Below are 19733 nucleotides of genomic sequence, written 5' to 3'. Positions count from 1 at the left end.
TTGTGAATAAAATCCTGAAGTGGTATCGATATATTGACGACATTTTTTGCATATGGGAAGGAACTGAACAAGAGCTGTCAGATTTTATGGCACTACTCAATGACATTGACCCCAATCTCAAATTCACTATTGAAAGTGACACTCAACGCGTTCATTACCTCGATATGTGGATTGAGAAATCAAATGGAACCCTGTTTACAACTCTGTATAGAAAAGAAACGGACAGGAATACTCTATTACAGGGGGACAGCTTCCATCCTGAGCCATTAAAAAGAGGACTTCCTAGAAGCCCGTTTTTCAGACTGCGCCGTATATGCCACTCCACAGATGATTATCTAGAAAAAGCAGCAGAGATGCGCATTAGGTTTCTAAGATGAGGCTATTCGCCACAATGTGTGGATAAAGCTCTTCATTTGGCATTGGGAAAAAACACGAGAGGAATTGTTACAAAAAAGACCCGCTAAAGCAAAAGAACACTCCGTTATGTTCACAACCACATATACTTTGAATTCGCGAAAAGTGGGAGGTGTGGTCAAGAAACACTGGCATATTTTATCATCGGCTTTGCCGGCCGAATTTAAATATCCACCACTTATTGTGTATAGGAGAGGTCGCAATTTACGCGATAAATTGGTTCATGCCAACTGCCACAAAAGAAAATATTTTACGCCCTCTACCAAATGGTAGCTATAAATGCAGAGGATGCGCACAGTGCAACAATATGATGAAGTGTGAATATTTCTGCCACCCCCACACAGGAAAACGGTTCCAAATAAATGATATCATTACATGTTCACCACCCATGTTATTTACATGATTAAATGTCCATGTGGGCTGTGCTATGTCGGTAAGACCTCCCGCTCTCTCAAACAGAGAATTAGTGAACATAAAAGTTCAATCAGGCGAAACGACAGGGATTATCCAGTCACAGTACATTTTAATGACCTAAAACATGACATTTCTACCTTTAGATTTTGTGGCATAGAGAAAGTCAAGATATCAGACAGGGGAGGTGATATTAATAATACTCTGAGTAAAAGATAATATTTTTGGATTTTCACCTTCCAGACATTATTTCCTAAAGGACTTAATGATGAAATGCCTATGTATGTTATGTTGTGAATTTGAACATGAATTATGTGCCTATTTAAGATTACTCTGATGTTTTTCGTATGATGTACCCAATGATTAATGAAAACTAGATATGTCCTCATTCTGGTTTTATGCACGTGTTTAATGCGTCTTATTTATACACTTTTGTAGTGTTTGTGTAATGCATATTGTTATGTTTGGTAGCACTTATTTATTTTTCCTTCGCCTCCAACCCCTTTCCATGCGTGGAACGGATGTGGGTGGGGCTAGGTCTACATAGGGGTGCTGATTTCAGAAAATTCACAAAAGCTCTGAAGAAGGCCGTGAGGCCGATACGTAAACGTATTTAATATCAGTGATACTATCAAGAGCAGTGTGCGGTTTCCTTTTTCCTTCAACATTTTGACAAGTGCAATGTAATGCAATTAAGTATATAGAAGGCATAAAAACTAAAAAGATTTGATATTGTAACCAACATTTTCTTTTCAACCAAGACTTAATTAAAACAAAGGTAATACAAATACATATTTAATCAGTTCCCACAGCATTCCACCCTCCTAACCCACCCATCCACCCGCGTATGCCTGACTATGGTCTACCCAGTAAGCATGGTGCAGATGTACTTGACATTACTTGGACAGTTTCCAATCCAATGGAAACAAGAGGGGTGTTTGGATAAGCCCTCTATCAGGTGTAGTATACAGTATGTCTATCAGTGAATGTGTTGTTGCTCTAACTCTTCTTACATATTCTTACTGTATGTGTCAGTTTAGGTGTCTGGGAGAGTAGACAGGATTTCACTGTAGTCTCATTGATTAGTAACACTCAGTTAATAGAGATGAGCGTGTTACGCCAGAGTAAGTGGGAGAGCAGTAAGAGAACATGGAACTGACACAGACAGAGGTCAGTCAAAGGGTCAGTAGTTGGTTTCAATCTGAGAAACAGACAGGATCAGTTCTGTTCGAGATTCCATCTGAGAAACAGACAGGATCAGTTCTGTTCGAGATTCCATCTGAGAAACAGACAGGATCAGTTCTGTTCGAGATTCCATCTGAGAAACAGACAGGATCAGTTCTGTTCGAGATTCCATCTGAGAAACAGACAGGATCAGTTCTGTTCGAGATTCCATCTGAGAAACAGACAGGATCAGTTCTGTTCGAGATTCCATCTCAATCTACATGAAAGACCATAGGTGGGGTATGGTGGTATGAGCTGGTATGAGCTGGCAGTGATAGACTAGACTTGGGACAACGTGTGGTAGTACACATGTAGCCAACAACATGGCTAATGGCCTCCTACACTCCAAAGGTAACAATTTACAGACGCAGGAGTAATTCCTATTCATCCAAATATACCACTTACATACATATGGAAAAGATACCCGTATATACACTGAGTGGACAAAACATTAGGAATACCTGCTCTTTCCATGACATGACCAGGTGAATCCAGGTGAAAGCTATGATTCCTTATTGATGTCACGTGTTAAATCCACTTCAATCAGAGTAGATGAAGGGGAAAGGACCGGTTAAAGAAGGATTTTTCAGCATTGAGACAATTGAGACATGGATTGTGTATTTGTGCCATTCATCGGATTTATGTGCCTTTGAACGGGGTAGGGTAGTAGGTGCTAGGCACATCGGTTTGAATGTGTCAAGAACTGCAACGCTGCTGGGATTTTCACGCTCAACAGTTTCCCGTGTGTATAAAGAATGGTCCACCACCCAAAGGACATCCACTCAACTTGACAACTGTGGGAAGCATTGGAGTCAACATGGGCCAGCATCCCTGTAGAACGCTTTCGACACTTTGTAGAGTCCATCCCCCGGCAAATTGAGGCTGTTCTGAGGGCAAAAAGGTGTGCAACTCAATATTAGGAAGGTGTTCCTAATGTTTTGTATGCTTTGTGTACAGTCGTGGCCAAAAGTTTTGAGAATGACACAAATAGTAATTTTCACAAAGTCTGCTGCCTCAGTTTGTATGATGGCAATTTGCATATATTCCAGAATGTTATGAAGAGTGATTAGATGAATTGCAAAGTCTCTCTTTGCCATGCAAATGAACTGAATCCCCCCCCAAAAAAATTCCACTGCATTTCAGCCCCGCCACAAAAAGACCAACTAACATCATGTCAGTGATTCTCTCGTTAACACAGGTGTGAGTGTTGACGAGGACAAGGCTGGAGATCACTCTGTCATGCTGATTGAGTTCGCATAACAGACTGGAAGCTTCAAAAGGAGGGTGGTGCTTGGAATCATTGTTCTTCCTCTGTCAACCGTGGTTACCTGCAAGGAAACACGTGCCGTCATCATTGCTTTGCACAAAAAGGGCTTCACGGGCAAGGATATTGCTGCCAGTAAGATTGCACCTAAATCAGCCATTTATCGGATAATCAAGAACTTCAAGGAGAGCAATTCAATTGTTGTGAAGAAGGCTTCAGGGTGACCTAGAAAGTCCAGCAAGCACCAGGATCGTCTCCTAAAGTTGATTCAGCTGCGGGATCGGGGCACCACCAGTACACAGCTTGCTCAGGAATGGCAGCAAGCAGGTGTGAGTGCATCTGCACGCACAGTGAGGCGAAGACTTTTGGAGGATGGCCTGGTGTCAAGAAGGGAAGCAAAGAAGCCACTTCTCTGCAGGAAAAACATCAGGGACAGACTGATATTCTGCAAAAGGTACAGGGATTGGTGAGCGCTACAAGGTGAGCGCTACCATCAGTCCTGTGTCATGCCAACAGTAAAGCATCCTGAGACCATTCATGTGTGGTGTTGCTTCTCAGCCAAGGGGTGCTCACAATTGTTCTTAAGAACACAGCCATGAATAAAGAATGGTACCAACACATCCTCGAAGAGCAACTTCTCCCAACCATCCAGGAACAGTTTGGTAACGAACAATGCTTTTTCCAGCATGATGGAGCACCTTGCCATAAGGCAAAAGTGATAACTAAGTGGCTCAGGGAACAAAACCTCGATATTTTGGGTTCATGGCCAGGAAACTCCCCGACCTTAATCCCATTGGGAACTTGTGGTCAATCCTCAAGAGGTGGGTGGACAAATAAAAACCCACAAATTCTGACAAACTCCAAGTGTTGATTATGCAAGAATGGGCTGCCATCAGTCAGGATGTGGCCCAGAAGTTAATTGACAGCATGCCAGGGCGGATTGCAGAGGTCTTAAAAAAGAAGGGTCAACATTGCAAATATTGACTCTTTGCATCAACTTCATGTAATTGTCAATAAAAGCCTTTGACACTTATGAAAGCTTGTAATTATACTTCAGTATTCCATAGTAACATCTGACAAAAATATCTAAAGACACTGAAGCAGCAAACTTTGTGAAAATTAATATTTGTGTCATTCTCAAAACTTTTGGCCACGACTGTATATACAAACTATGGAAATAATTAGAAGTATTTCTGTCCAAAATAATAGAGGAGCCATTATATGATTGACAACAGTATTTGGCACCGTGTAAACACATTCTGCCTGCCAAATTGAAGGAATACTCATCAGTAGAACTTTGTGCTTAGCAGATAGGTCAATGCTTTAGGATGGTCCACATGATTTTGTATGGTCTAGATAAGATGTATTTTCCAATCACTTTGTGAGTCATACAACATACAGAATGTTAACCGCAATGTTAACCACAATGTTAACCACAACAGCCAGGTACAATCTAGAAACACTTGGAGTGAAGCAAAACACAAAGAAGGAGAACAAGTGACAGACAGATAACATTTAGGAGGAAGCAACACGCATATAAAGGAACAGATAGAAGAGACAAAAGAGGGATGAGAGAGGAGAGAGAAGAGAAGAGAGAGAGAAGAGCGATAGAGAATAGAGAGATGTGGGTGCAGGCTGATGTGCAGTGGATGATGTGGTCACTCAATGCGTTGAGAGCTACCGCTCCAGTGTCTCCCTGCTCCCCTGGCTGCCCCATACCAGTTCTGTCTGTCGCATCTCAAAGGACATCTCATCCTCAGCCCCTTCCTCCACCTCCTCTCCCCCTTCATCCTCCTCACCAATGTGGCAGCTCTACAACACACACACAGACAAGGAAAAAAGAAAGTATATACTTTAAATAGATTCATATACAAATAACAATAACATGCTAAAATGTTACATCATAAAACTCACCTTTGCCATAATATCAGCGTATGCCATATATAGGTAATCTGTATCAAGTTTACTGTAAAGATGAGAAGAAACAGAGGCTTAGGCAACATGTTAAAAGGTGGAGATGTGTATTTAGTGTTGAATTCAATCCAAAAGCTGCTCAACTAACATGCTTGAGGGAGAAAAGGAGAGTCCCACCTCTTTTCTGTGAGAGCCGTACGGCTGAAATGCAAAATGAGTTGGTGAAGGGGATCTGGCTTGGTCTCTGTCTCTTCCTCTTCCTCTCCTTCCTGGTCCATGGCTTTCTGTGTTTGAGAAAGAGATGTGGGAGTGAAACTATAGGAGGAAACTCACAGGTCCTGAAATCCTCAAAAGGTGTGTCAAGCATGCAGAGCTTACAGACAAGTCGTCTATCATTCTGTCCTCAAAGGAGTAGCCCTCAGTATGGATCCAGTTGCGTTTGTATCCTTCCAGGAACATATTGGAAGCTCTATGCCTGTGAGGCAGACAGAAAACCATGTTAGTGTCTGTATTTTACTTGTGGCTGTGTTTTACTTACTGCATATGTTTGAATGGGGCGACAGGTAGCCTAGCATTTAAGAGTGTTGGACCAGTAACCGAAAAGTCGCTGGTTCGAATCTCCGAGCAGACTAGGTGAAAAATCTGTCGATGTGCACTTGAGCAAGGCACTTAACCCTAATTGCTTCTGTAAATCGCTCTGGATAAGAGCATCTGCTAGATGACTCAAATGTAAATACAAGACTGTAGTAGCGTCTCTAACCTGGGTAGGTTGTAGAGTGGAGTAAATACAAGACTGTAGTAGCGTCTCTAACCTGGGTAGGTTGTAGAGTGGAGTAAATACAAGACTGTAGTAGCGTCTCTAACCTGGGTAGGTTGTAGAGTGGAGTAAATACAAGACTGTAGTAGCGTCTCTAACCTGGGTAGGTTGTAGAGTGGAGTAAATACAAGACTGTAGTAGCGTCTCTAACCTGGGTAGGTTGTAGAGTGGAGTAAATACAAGACTGTAGTAGCGTCTCTAACCTGGGTAGGTTGTAGAGTGGAGTCATCCTAAAGCAGGCTACCACAGCCTTGCGTCTCTGCTTGGAGAGCAGTTTGTGCCACACCATCTTTTTGGATTTGAAGGGGTGCTCAGTCTAAGTGAGACGAGATAATTGAGAGAAACGGCACCACTGACATCATGCCATGTGTGTGAAGTAGGACTATAGGGATACTGTAGGATTATATTGATGTTGTAGTATTAAAGTACTGGGCTTACTACTCTACTCACCACCTCAATGTAATAAAGAACAGCTGACACCTCCTGCACCCTCTTCACCACCTTCTCTGGAGCGTCAGCATCCTCAGCCTTCCCTGCCATCTCCTTATACAGGGACATCTGCCAGCGCATGGACGGGTTCTCCACCTGAACACAACACACTGCAGCTAGAGGAACGCACACTGCAGCCAGAGGAGCGCTCACTGCAGCCAGGGGAACACTCACTGCAGCCGGGGGAACGCACACTGCAGCCGGAGGAACGCACACTGCAGCCGGGGGAACGCACACTGCAGCCAGGGGAACGCACACTGCAGCCAGGGGAACGCACACTGCAGCCAGGGGAACACTCACTGCAGCCGGAGGAACGCACACTGCAGTCGCGGGAACGCTCACTGCAGTCGGGGGAACGCACACTGCAGCCGGAGGAACGCACACTGCAGCCGGGGGAACACACACTGCAGCAGGAGGAACACACAGTGCAGCCGGAGGAACACACAGTGCAGCCGGAGGAACACACACTGCAGCCGGAGAAACACACAGTGCAGCCGGAGGAACACACAGTGCAGCCGGAGGAACACACAGTGCAGCCGGAGGAACACACAGTGCAGCCGGAGGAACACACACTGCAGCCGGTGGAACACACAGTGCAGCCGGAGGAACACACAGTGCAGCCGGAGGAACACACAGTGCAGCCGGAGGAACACACACTGCAGCCGGAGGAACACACAGTGCAGCCGGAGGAACACACAGTGCAGCCGGAGGAACACACACTGCAGCCGGAGGAACACCACAGGACTTCACCATGTATACCTTTACTGCACCAACCCAGTCCATCTTACCTTGCCTTGAAGATGCAGGTTGTTTTGCAAAAACTCCCTTACTTCCTCATCCGTGTCCCTCTGGAAGCAAAATTTTGTGTACCATTTGTTTTGGAACCATTTCTGTGTCTGGATATACAGCCTTATGGGTCTGGCACAAACAACTAGTCATACTACGGCAGAGTTATTTAAGACAGCCGAGGGCATACTACCAAAGAGTATCGTATCTTGGCCAGGTTAATAAGCTCCTGATCAGCAGGGGAGCACATGTTGAGGCCGATGGGGAGCATCTTTTTCAGGGCAGCCACAATAAGTGACGTCTGCACTGAATAACGATCTCCCCGTCTTTTCTTCTTGGTACGCTCCACATCTGAGCCACCAGCCTAAGAACACAAGGAGGGACCAAGCCAAGAACATAAGGAGGGACCAAGGCATCTTCTTCATGCATAAAGCCACAACCAATACATGCATTGAACAACATATCAATTACCACTGCTTAGCATTGAACAACATATCAATTACCATTGCTTAGCATTGAACAACATATCAATTAACACTGCTTAGCATTGAACAACATATAAATGAACACTGCTTAGCATTGAAAAACATATAAATTAACATTGCTTAGCATTGAACAACATATCAATTGCCACTGCTTAGCATTGAACAACATATAAATGAACACTGCTTAGCATTGAACAACATATAAATGAACACTGCTTAGCATTGAACAACATATAAATTAACATTGCTTAGTATTGAACAACATATCAAATACCACTGCTTAGCATTTAACAACATATATATTAACAGTGCTTAGCATTGAACAACATAGAAACAATACTGTGTTGCCGTATTCATTGACCTGGCCAAGGCTTTCGACTCTGTCAATCACCACATCCTCATCGGCAGACTCAATAGCCTTGGTTTCTCAAATGATTGCCTCGCCTGATTCACCAACTACTTCTCTGATAGGGTTCAATGTGTTAAATCGGATGGCATGTTGTCCGGGCCTCTGGCAGTCTCTATGGGGGTGCCACAGGGTTCAATTCTTGGGCCAACTCTTTTCTCTGCATACATCAATGATGTTGCTCTTGCTGCTGGTGAGTCTCTGATCCACCTCTACGCAGACGACACCATTCTTTATACTTCTGGCCCTTCTTTGAACACTGTGTTAACAACCCTCCAGATGAGCTTCAATGCCATACAACTCTCTTTCCGTGGCCTCCAACTGCTCTTAAATACAAGTAAAACTAAATGCATGCTCTTCAACCGATCGCTGCCTGCACCTGCCCGCCCGTCCAGCATCACTACTCTGGACGGTTCTGACTTAGAATATGTGGACAACTACAAATACCTAGGTGTCTGGTTAGACTGTAAGCTCTCCTTCCAGACTCACATCAAACATCTCCAATCCAAAGTTAAATCTAGAATTGGCTTCCTATTTCGCAACAAAGCATCTTTTACTCATGCTGCCAAACATACCCTCGTAAAACTGACCATCCTACCGATCCTCGACTTCGGCGATGTCATTTACAAAATAGCCTCTAATACCTTACTCAATAAACTGGATTCAGTCTATCACAGTGCCATCTGTTTTGTCACCAAAGCCCCATATACTACCCACCGCTGCGACCTGTATGCTCTCGTTGGCTAGCCCTCGCTTCATACTCGTCGCCAAACCCACTGGCTCCAGGTCATCTACAAGACCCTGCTAGGTAAAGTCCCCCTTATCTCCGGTCACTGGTCACCATAGCAGCACCCACCTGTAGCACGCGCTCCAGCAGGTATATCTCTCTGGTCACACCCAAAGCCAATTCCTCCTTTGGCCGTCTCTCCTTCCAGTTCTCTGCTGCCAATGACTGGAACGAACTACAAAAATCTCTGAAACTGGAAACACTTATCTCCCTCACTAGCTTTATGCACCAGCTGTCAGAGCAGCTCACAGATCACTGCACCTGTACATAGCCCATCTATAATTTAGCCCAAACAACTACCTCTTCCCCTACTGTATTTATTTATTTATTTAGCTCCTTTGCACCCCATTATTTCAATTTCTACTTTGCACTTTCTTCCACTACAAATCTACCATTCCAGTGTTTTACTTGCTATGTTGTATTTACTTTGCCACCATGGCCTTTTTTGCCTTTACCTCCCTTATCTCACCTCATTTGCTCACATTGTATATAGACTTATTTTTCTACTGTATTATTGACTGTATGTTTGTTTTACTCCATGTGTAACTCTGTGTTGTTGTATGTGTCGAACTGCTTTGCTTTATCTTGGCCAGGTCGCAATTGTAAATGAGAACTTGTTCTCAACTTGCCTACCTGGTTAAATAAAGGTGAAATAAATAAAATAAAAAATAAAAATATATGTACACATTACCACTGCTTAGCATTGAACAACATATACATTAACACTGCGTAGCATTGAACAACATATACATTAACACTGCGTAGCATTGAACAACATATACATTAACACTGCTTAGCATTGAACAACATATCAATTACCACTGCTTAGCATTGAACAACATATACATTAACACTGCTTAGCATTGAACACCATCAATTACCTCTGCTTAGCATTGAACAACATATCAATTAACTCTGCTTAGCATTGAACCCATGGCACTGATTCGATGGCACAACACTCACAGTCACTTACATTTTTAAATAAGAGTCCTGTTCTACCTCTTAACCATGAAAATAATTATTATGAACACACAATAGAAAAGCAACTACTTCTACATTATACACTCAGTGGCCAGTTCATTAGGTACACCCATATAGTACTGGGTCAGACCCCCCCTTTGCCTCCAGAACAGCCTAAATTCTTCAGGGCATGGATTCTACAAGGTGTGGTGTTCCTAAGTTGCTCAGTTGGTATCAAGGGACCTAACGTGTACCAGGAAAACATACCCCACATTAATTCACCACCAACTTCTACCGTTAACACCAGGCAGGATGAGGCCATGGACTCATGCTCCTTATGCCAAATACTGATAGGAACTGGGATTGGTCAGACCAGGCAATCTTTTTCCACTCCTCAATTGTCCAGTGTTGGTGATCTTGTGCCCACTGGAGCCGCTTCTTCTTGTTTTTAGCTGATAGGAGTGGAACCTGGTGTGGTCGTCTGCTGCAATAGCCCATCTGTGACAAGGACCGACGAGTTGTGCGTTCCGAGATGCTGTTCTGCACACCACTGTTGTACTGCGCCATTATTTGCCTGTTTGTGGCCTTCCTCCTTCAACCTATCTCATCAACAAGATGTTTTCGCCCACAGGACTGCCGCTGACTGGATGTTTTTCGTTTGTCGCACCATTCTCTGTAAACCCTAGACACCGTTGTGTGTGAAAAGCCGAGGAGGCCGGCCGTTTCTGAGATAATGCACCTGGCACCGATGACGAAACCTCGCTCAAAGTCACTTAGGTCACTTGCTTTTCCAATTCTAACGTTCAATCGAACAGTAACTGAATGCCTTGATGCCTGTCTGACTGTTTTATATAGCAAGCCATTTGTGAATGAGGTGGTGTACCTAATAAACAGGCTACTGAGTGTATATTTACATTACATTAAATAATCTCCATCACGTGTCAAACACATTCCACGGAGGGCTGAGTGTCTGCTGGTTTTCACTCCTCCCTTGTACTTGTCGATGAATTAAGGTCACTGATTAGTAAAGAACTTCCCTCACCTGCTTGTCTAGGTCTTAATAAGGAACTCCCCTCACCTGGTTGTCTAGGTCTTAATAAGGAACTCCCCTCACCTGGTTGTCTAGGTCTTAGTAAGGAACTCACCTCACCTGGTTGTCTAGGTCTTAGTAAGGAACTCCCCTCAACCGGTTGTCTAGGTCTTAGTAAGGAACTCAACTCACCTGGTTGTCTAGGTCTTAGTAAGGAACTCCCCTCAACCGGTTGTCTGGTCTTAGTAAGGAACTCCCCTCAACCAGTTGTCTAGGTCTTAGTAAGGAACTCACCTCACCTGGTTGTCTAGGTCTTAGTAAGGAACTCACCTCACCTGGTTTTCTAGGTCTTAGTAAGGAACTCACCTCACCTGGTTTTCTAGGGCTTAGTAAGGAACTCCCCTCACCTGGTTGTCTAGGTCTTCGTAAGGAACTCACCTCACCTGGTTGTCTAGGGCTTAGTAAGGAACTCCCCTCACCTGGTTGTCTAGGTCTTTGTAAGGAACTCCCCTCACCTGGTTGTCTAGGGCTTAGTAAGGAACTCCCCTCACCTGGTTGTCTAGGTCTTTGTAAGGAACTCCCCTCATCTGGTTGTCTAGATCTTTGTGAGGAACTCCCCTCACCTGGTTGTCTAGGTCTTAGTAAGGAACTCTCCTAACCTGGTTGTCTAGGTCTTAGTAAGGAACACCCCTCACCTGGTTGTCTAGGTCTTTGTAAGGAACTCCCCTCACCTGGTTGTCTAGGTCTTAGTAAGGAACTCCCCTCACCTGGTTGTCTAGGTCTTAGTAAGGAACTCTCCTCACCTGGTTGTCTAGGTCTTTGTAAGGAACTCTCCTCACCTGGTTGTCTAGGTCTTTGTAAGGAACTCCCCTCCCCTGGTTGCCTAGGTCTTAGTAAGGAACTCTCCTCACCTGGTTGTCTAGGTCTTTGTAAGGAACTCCCCTCACCTGGTTGCCTAGGTCTTAGTAAGGAACTCTCCTCACCTGGTTGTCTAGGTCTTTGTAAGGAACTCCCCTCACCTGGTTGTCTAGGTCTTAGTAAGGAACTCCCCTCACCTGGTTGTCTAGGTCTTTGTAAGGAACTCCCCTCACCTAGATGCCTAAGTCTTAATTGAAAGAAAATCCCAAAAACCAGAAGACACTAGGCCCTCCATGGAATGAGTTTGACATCCTAGATGTACATGGCATCAACACTTTGTGCAATGTACTAAAAACCATAATGTGCTCTTGCCACATTATGTCCAGCATTATTTTATTTTTACCAGGTAGGCTTGTTGAGAACAAGTTCTCATTTGCAACTGTGACCAAGATTTTTACCTTTATTTAACTAGCCAAGTCAGTTAAGAACAAATTCTTATTTTCAATGAGGGCCTAGGAACAGTGGGTTAACTGCCTTGTTCAGGGGCAGAACGACAGATTTGTACCTTGTCAGCTTGGGGATTTGAACTTGCAACCTTTTGGTTACTCGTCCAACGCACTAACCACTAGGCTACGCTGCCGCTAACCACTAGGCTACGCTGCCGCTAACCACTAGGCTACGCTGCCGCTAACCACTAGGCTACGCTGCCGCTAACCACTAGGCTATGCTGCCGCCCCAAGATAAAGCATAGCAATTCGACACATACAACAACATAGAGTTACACATGGAATAAACAAGACATTCAGTCAATAATACAGTAGAACAAAAGAAAACAAAAAGTCGATATACAGTGAGTGCAAATGAGGTAAGTTAAGGCAATAAATAGGCCATGGTGGCGAAGTAATTACAATATAGCAATTAAACACTGGAATGGTTGATGTGCAGAAGATGAATGTGCAAGTAGAGATACTGGGGTGCAAAGGAGCAAGATAAATAAATAAATACAGTATGGGGATGAGGTAAACAGATGGGCTGTTTACAGATGGGCTATGTACAGGTGCAGGGATCTGTGAGCTGCTCTGACAGCTGGTGCTTCAGAGATTTTTGCAGTTCGTTCCAGTCATTGGCAGCAGAGAACTGGAAGGAAAGATGACCAAAGGAGGAATTGGCTTTGGGGGTGACCAGTGAGATATACCTGCTGGAGCGCGTGCTACGAGTGGGTGCTGCTATGGTGACCAGTGAGCTGAGATAAGGCGGGGCTTTACCTAGCAGAGACTTGTAGATAACCTGTAGCCAGTGGGTTTGGCGACGAGTATGAAGCGAGGGCCAACCAACGAGAGCGTACAGGTCGTAATGGTGGGTGGTATAAGGCGCTTTGGTGACAAAACGGATGGCACTGTGATAGACTGCATCCAATTTGTTGAGTAGCGTGTTGGAGGCTATTTTATAGATGACATCGCCGAAGTCAAGGATCGGTAGGATGGTCAGTTTTACGAGGGTTACAAAGGATGCTTTGTTGCGATATAGGAAGCCGATTCTAGATTTAATTTTGGACTGGAGGTGTTTAATGTGAGTCTGGAAGGAGAGTTTACAGTCTAACCAGACACCTAGGTATTTGTAGTTGTCCACGTATTCTTTGTCAGAGACGTCCAGAGTAGTGATGCTGGACGGGCGGGCAGGTACAGGCAGCGATCGGTTGAAGAGCATGCATTTAGTTTTACTTGCGTTTAAGAGCAGTTGGAGGCCACGGAAGGAGAGTTGTATGGCATTGAAGCTCGTCTGGAGGTTAGTTAACACAGTGTCTAAAGAGGGGCCAGAAGTATACAAAAGGGTGTTGTCTGCTTAGAGGTGGATCAGAGAATCACCAGCAGCAAGAGCAACATCATTGATGTATACAGAGAAGAGAGTCGGGTTGATACCTGCAATCCAGTGGAAATGTGACCATTGCTTCTCATTTCAATGACCCGTTGAGTTACAATGTGTCCCCCTACCTGTTTATCCAGGCTGTAGCTGTCACAAAATACCATTAATTAACAGTTAACACCCTCTAATATCAAGAGCCATGGACTCCTCTCTGAACCCTCCAGTCTAGGTCAGTTCCTTCACATGATCATATTATTCAGTATTTGCTGCAGGTGGACAGGCAATGTACTGATAAAATAACCAAACTGCCCAGAATCAGGGCTACATCTCACCACCATAATGACCTGTTTCTGAACACTTGGCCGGTAAGGGGAGGGGAATGTGAGTATGTAACACTGTATTGAGAAGGACAGGGGTTGGAGGATGTTGGGGAGGACAACTGAAAGGAATCATTCTAATCTGTAGGACAGGAAATCAGTAAAACTGCACAGATAAAAACATGCTTACAAACGCATTGCATTCACATGAAAAATCCTGTTGTACAGTATGTTTCTCAGGTGCGTTTGGCAGCACCAGCAGCACTAGATGAATTCATGTGTTACATGGTTTTGGAGAGTAACGAAGCTCCTGTTGAAAACACACACAACTATTAGTTGTTAGTAGCATCATGTTAATAGGAAACTAGATTCAGATCAAGGTGTTAGCTACCAACTAGCAAATCACACAAGGAAACCAAATGTCCATGGGATATACGCCCCACATGGGATAAGTCCCATCGCCCCTGTGCTCTCCTCCCTCTCTCCTGTCTCCTTTCTGTGATGGAAAATTATGGTCTGTTGTCTGCCCTCTCTGACGTCCCCTGCAAGCTTGTATGTAGTGTGTGTGTGTATTTCTCTGTCTCTCAGTCTGTCTGTGTGTGTATGTGTACACGTGCGTGTCATACAGCAGGCTGAGGTTGGCCCAGGGAGTGAAGATAACAGAGGACCAACACACAGAACAGGAGAGGATGCAAAGCCCTAGAAACAGAGAATGTGTCATGACTAAATGTCCTGAAGGACTAAGGGAATCTGCAGTGGTGAAAAGTGAGAACAATGTGTTTCAGTGAACTGCTGTATCTATCTCGGAGTATGCCCTTTATGACAGAGAAGTGCATCTACTCCTGGTAAAGTAGAATGTGAGTGAGTGGTAGGAGTGTGTCAAAGCCACAGACAAGTCCATTCAACCACTTCTCCAAACCAGTACTTCAATGCAAGGAGTGTGTTATGAATAAGGCTAGTTTAGAGGAAGATGGATGCAAAGGTTTTAGGGGAGATTTTAGAAGACAGGTTTGATTAAAATAGATTGGGGTGAGGTAGTCACATTGAGTTCATTCTACATAGGGTACTATAGAGCTTGTTCCAGAGATCTTTTTCAGTCCCGTTAAATATAGTATCAGGTCATGGCTTAAAGAAAGGGGACAAGTGTGTGGGTGGAGACTGACTGGAGGATATGATGATACTAAGCCATGGTCTGACATGGCGGCTACAGGGAGGAATGAGTGAACGGTGAGCACAGACTAAAAGCATCCCCAAGTGTAGGGAGCTTGACCACAAACGCTACAGATCAACCAACCTTCAACAGAAAATAAAATAAATGGAAGGAAAACTCCCACCTAACTACAATCAACTGGGTGCAAACTCATTGGCAGGGTGATGGCACTCTGCTCCCACTGCTGCATTGGGCAGGCCTGGTGCAGAGCCTAGTGCCATGAGCCCGACTACGGCAAAGTACTTTCATCAAGCGCCTCCAGACTCCCTCCCCCCCCCCTCCCCCCCCTCCCCCCCCCCCACACACACTAGCAGGTCTGGGGGTGGTCCACTAGTGTTATAACAGTATGGTGCATGTCTGCTTTTTCTATCTGCCCTAGTGTGGAGCACTGTGTCTGTCACTCACACACTCTGTCACACAGGTGTGTTTATTCATGTAATTCTATGCAGTTCAGCAGTAGAAAATGTGATATTAGTCTTCTAGCTGAGTGTTAATAGTGTCCACAGTGTTGACGACAGTGTAACTGGATCCAAAACGTATCAGTAATGCATGTAAGTCAATCCAGACCAGCTATTGTGCTCTATTTCTGTGTGTCCAGTTCTTTCCCATTGGTGTTGCAGTGAAGTGCAGAACACAAAGCTAGTTACTGAGTGGACATAAACAGCTGCCTCTACATACAAAGTAGAATTGCCACAAGTTGTGGGTGGGTGAATTGGAACGTGCTAGAAATGTGTGTGTGTGTGTGTGTGTGTGCGGTGTCCTGGTGTGCCATTGTGCCGGAGGAGTTGATGAAAAGCCCCCAAAGTGAGGTGCCATGCGGTCAGCACAGCGGTCATGCAGAAACAAAGTCTAACCTCCGAGTCGTTGCCCTAGAAACCCAGCGTGGACACAGAAAAAGAGGACAAGGGACAGTCAAAGAGAGAACTATCAACTCACCTGCTAGAGCTACTCAACCTCTCTACTGACATATGCACTGCCTAATCGTTTAGTTTAACCTTTATTTAACTGGGCAAATCAGTTAAAAACAAATTCTTATTTACAATGACGGCCTACCCTGGCCAAACCCAGACAACGCTGGGCCAATTGTGCGCCGCCCTATGGGACTCCCAATCACGGCCAGATGTGATGCAGCCTGGATTTGAACCAGGTACTGCAGTGATGCCTCTTGCACTGAGATGCAGTGTCTTAGACCACTGTGCCACTCGGAGTGGATAAACAGGTCAAGGCAGGCATGGAAAACAGGGCAAAAAGCCGTCATATCAAAATGATATTAAAAAAAATGTACGCTTTCCAATATACCATACCTGCTGAAGATGTGGGGAAAATACTTGTTTGCCTTTACTGTTCGGCTGTTGTCAGTCATACAAGACATATATTTAAGTAACAAGATCTTTAATTTCAGAGTCAGATAAACTTGTGGACACCCATAGACTTCCAGTCATTGTGCTAACGCTAGTTAGCATTTGCTTAAACCTATGCAGACATCAAGTACAGTTTTGAAAAAGAACCACCAATTTGTATAGGTAAGTTATACTCCACATGGTTAGCTACAATGGGTTAGGAGGTCATCCCAAATTAATTGACAATCAAGTACGTACATTTAAAAAAAACATTTTTTAAAGCAAACGATGCAGGATGTGAGACAATTTGCTGGCTGCATTGTTGCTGCGGTGTAAATGATGACAATGTATGATAGAAATTTCAGTAATTCATAGTCTACCCAAATCTGCTGACATCAGTCTAACATAGGGCTCTCCAACCGTGTTCACGGAAAGCTAAAACCTACAGGTTGGTAGCGCTCCAGCAACAGAGTTGGAGAGCCCTGGCTAACATGCCACAACATTTAAACACTGAAGGTACAGTTGAAGTCGAAAGTTTACATACACTTAGGTTGGAGTCATTAAAACTCACTTTTCAACCACTCCACACATTTCTTGTTAACAAACTATAGTTTTGGCAAGTTGGTTAGGACATCTAATTTGTGCATGACACAAGTCATTTTTCCTACAATTGTTTACAGACAGATTATTTCACTTATAATTCACTGTATCACAATTCCAGTGGGTCAGAAGTTTACATACACTAAGTTGACTGTGCCTTTAAACAGCTCGGAAAAGTCCAGAAAATGATGTAATGGCTGTAGAAGCTTCTGATAGGCTAATTGACATCATTTGAGTCAATTGGAGGTGTACCTGTGGATGTATTTCAAGGCCTACCTTCAAACTCAGTGCCTCTTTGCTTGACATCATGGGAAAATTAAAAGAAATCAGCCAAGACCTCAGAAAAAGAATTGTAGACCTCCACAAGTCTGGTTCATCCTTGGGAGGGATTTCCAAATGCCTGAAGGTACCACGTTCATCTGTACAAACAATAGTACGCAAGTATAAACACCATTGGACCACGCAGCCGTCATACTGCTCAGGAAGGAGACGCGTTCTGTCTCCTAGAGATGAACGTACTTTGGTGTGAAAAGTGCAAATCAATCCCAGAACAACAGCAAAGGACCCTGTGAAGATGCTGGAAGAAACAGGTAGAAAAGTATCAATATCCACAGTAAAACAAGTCCTATATCGACATAACCTGAAAGGCTGCTCAGTAAGGAAGAAGCCACTGCTCCAAAGCCGCCATAAAAAAGCCAGACTATGGTTTGCAACTGCACATGGGGACAAAGATCATACTTTTTGGAGAAATGTCCTCTGGTCTGATGAAACAAAAATAGAACTGTTTGGCCATCGTTATGTTTGGAGGAAAAAGGGGAGGCTTGCAAGCCGAAGAACACCATCCCAACCGTGAAGCACGGGGGTGGTAGCATCGGGGGTGGTAGCATGCTTTGCTGCAGGGGGGACTGGTGCACTTCACAAAATAGATGGCATCATGAGGAAGTAAAATTAGGTGGATATATTGAAGCAAAATCTCAAGACATTAGTTAGAAAGTTAAAGCTTGGTCGCAAATGGGTCTTCCAAATGGACAATGACCACAAGCATACTTCCAAAGTTGTGGCAAAATGGCTTAAGGACAACAAAGTCAAGGTATTGGAGTGGCCACCACAAAGCCCTGACCTCAATCCTATAGACAATTTGTGGGCAGAACTGAAAAAGTGTGTGTGAGCTAGGAGGCCTACAAACCTGACTCCGTTACACCAGCTCTGTCAGGAGGAATGGGCCACAATTCACCCAACTTATTGTGGGAACCTTGTGGAAGGCTACCCGAAACGTTTGACCCAAGTTAAACAATTTAAAGGCAATGCTACCAAATACTAATTGAGTGTATGTAAACTTCTGACCCACTGGGAATGTGATGAAAGAAATAAAAGCTGAAATAAATCATTTTCTCTACTATTATTCTGACATTTCACATTGTTAAAATAAAGTGGTCATCCTAACTGACCTAACACAGGGAATTTTTACTATGATTAAATGTCAGGAATTGTGAAAAACTGAGTTTAAATGTATTTGGCTAAGCTGTATGTAAACTTCTGACTTCAACTGGAAATTAATGGCTTTTTAACCCCAGATGGTCTGTATTGGCTCACCGTGCTCATCTTGCTCTTGCTGTCAGCAGTGAGGAAAGACATGTTATTAATCTCATTCATCACCACAAAGTTCTGCTCCTCTCGCTTGAAGTTCTGCAGAGACACAAGATAGAGAGAGAAAGGTCATAAGATCAAATCAAATCAAAGTTTATAGGTCGCGTACACAGATTTGACACAGAGAGGTGACACGACATGTTCATCCAGAAGAGGCGCATCTAGTAGGGACTTTAATGCAGGCAAACTTAAATCAGTTTTACCACATTTTTACCAGCATGTCACATGTGCAACCAGAGGGTAAAAAATTCTAGACCACCTTTACTCCACACACAGAGATGCATACGAAGCTCACCCCGGCCCTCCATTTGGCAAATCTGACCATAATTCTATCCTCCTGATTTCTGCTTACAAGCAAAAACGAAAGCAGGAAGTACCAGTGACTCACTCAATATAGAAGTGGTCAGATGACGCGGATGCTACGCTACAGGACTGTTTTGCTAGCACAGACTGGAATATGTTCCGGGATTCATCCAATGGCATTGAAGAGTTTTCCACCTCAGTCATCGGCTTCATCAATAGGTGCATCGATGACGTCGTACCCAAAGTGACCGTACGTACATACCCCAACCAGAAGCCAAGGATTACAGGCAACATCTGCATCGAGCTAAAGGCTAGAGCTGCCGCTTTCAAGGAGTGGGACACTAATCCAGATGCTTATAAGAAATCCCGCTATGCCCTCAGACGAACCACCAAACAAGCAAAGCGCCAATACAGGATTAAGATTGAATCCTACTACACCGGCTCTGACGCTCGTCAAATGTGGCAGGGCTTGAAAACTATTACGGACTACAAAGGGAAACCCAGACGCGAGCTGCCCAGTGACGCGTGCTTACCAGACGAGCTAAATGCCTTTTATGCTCGCTTCGAGGCAAGCAACACTGAAGCATGCACAAAAGCACCAGCTGTTC

General features: G+C 44.2%; 1 protein-coding gene across 1 annotated transcript in view; it reads right to left on the bottom strand.

Moving 5' to 3' along the window:
• LOC115204363 (ryanodine receptor 1-like) overlaps window positions 1–19733 on the bottom strand; it is a 112422-nt gene that overhangs the window by 28000 nt on the left and 64689 nt on the right. The window contains exons 72-81 of the mRNA XM_029769870.1: window positions 18769–18861; window positions 16090–16104; window positions 7513–7683; window positions 7322–7381; window positions 6495–6629; window positions 6248–6360; window positions 5606–5702; window positions 5405–5511; window positions 5228–5279; window positions 5033–5125 (exon numbers count right to left, since the gene is read on the bottom strand). Of these exons, the coding sequence (XP_029625730.1) occupies window positions 5033–5125; window positions 5228–5279; window positions 5405–5511; window positions 5606–5702; window positions 6248–6360; window positions 6495–6629; window positions 7322–7381; window positions 7513–7683; window positions 16090–16104; window positions 18769–18861 (936 nt within the window). The remainder of the gene's footprint in view (window positions 1–5032; window positions 5126–5227; window positions 5280–5404; window positions 5512–5605; window positions 5703–6247; window positions 6361–6494; window positions 6630–7321; window positions 7382–7512; window positions 7684–16089; window positions 16105–18768; window positions 18862–19733) is intronic.

This window comes from Salmo trutta, chromosome 12, assembly GCF_901001165.1.
Source record: "Salmo trutta chromosome 12, fSalTru1.1, whole genome shotgun sequence".
Lineage (NCBI taxonomy): Eukaryota > Metazoa > Chordata > Actinopteri > Salmoniformes > Salmonidae > Salmo > Salmo trutta.
This window is presented reverse-complemented; position numbering and strand designations above follow the sequence as displayed.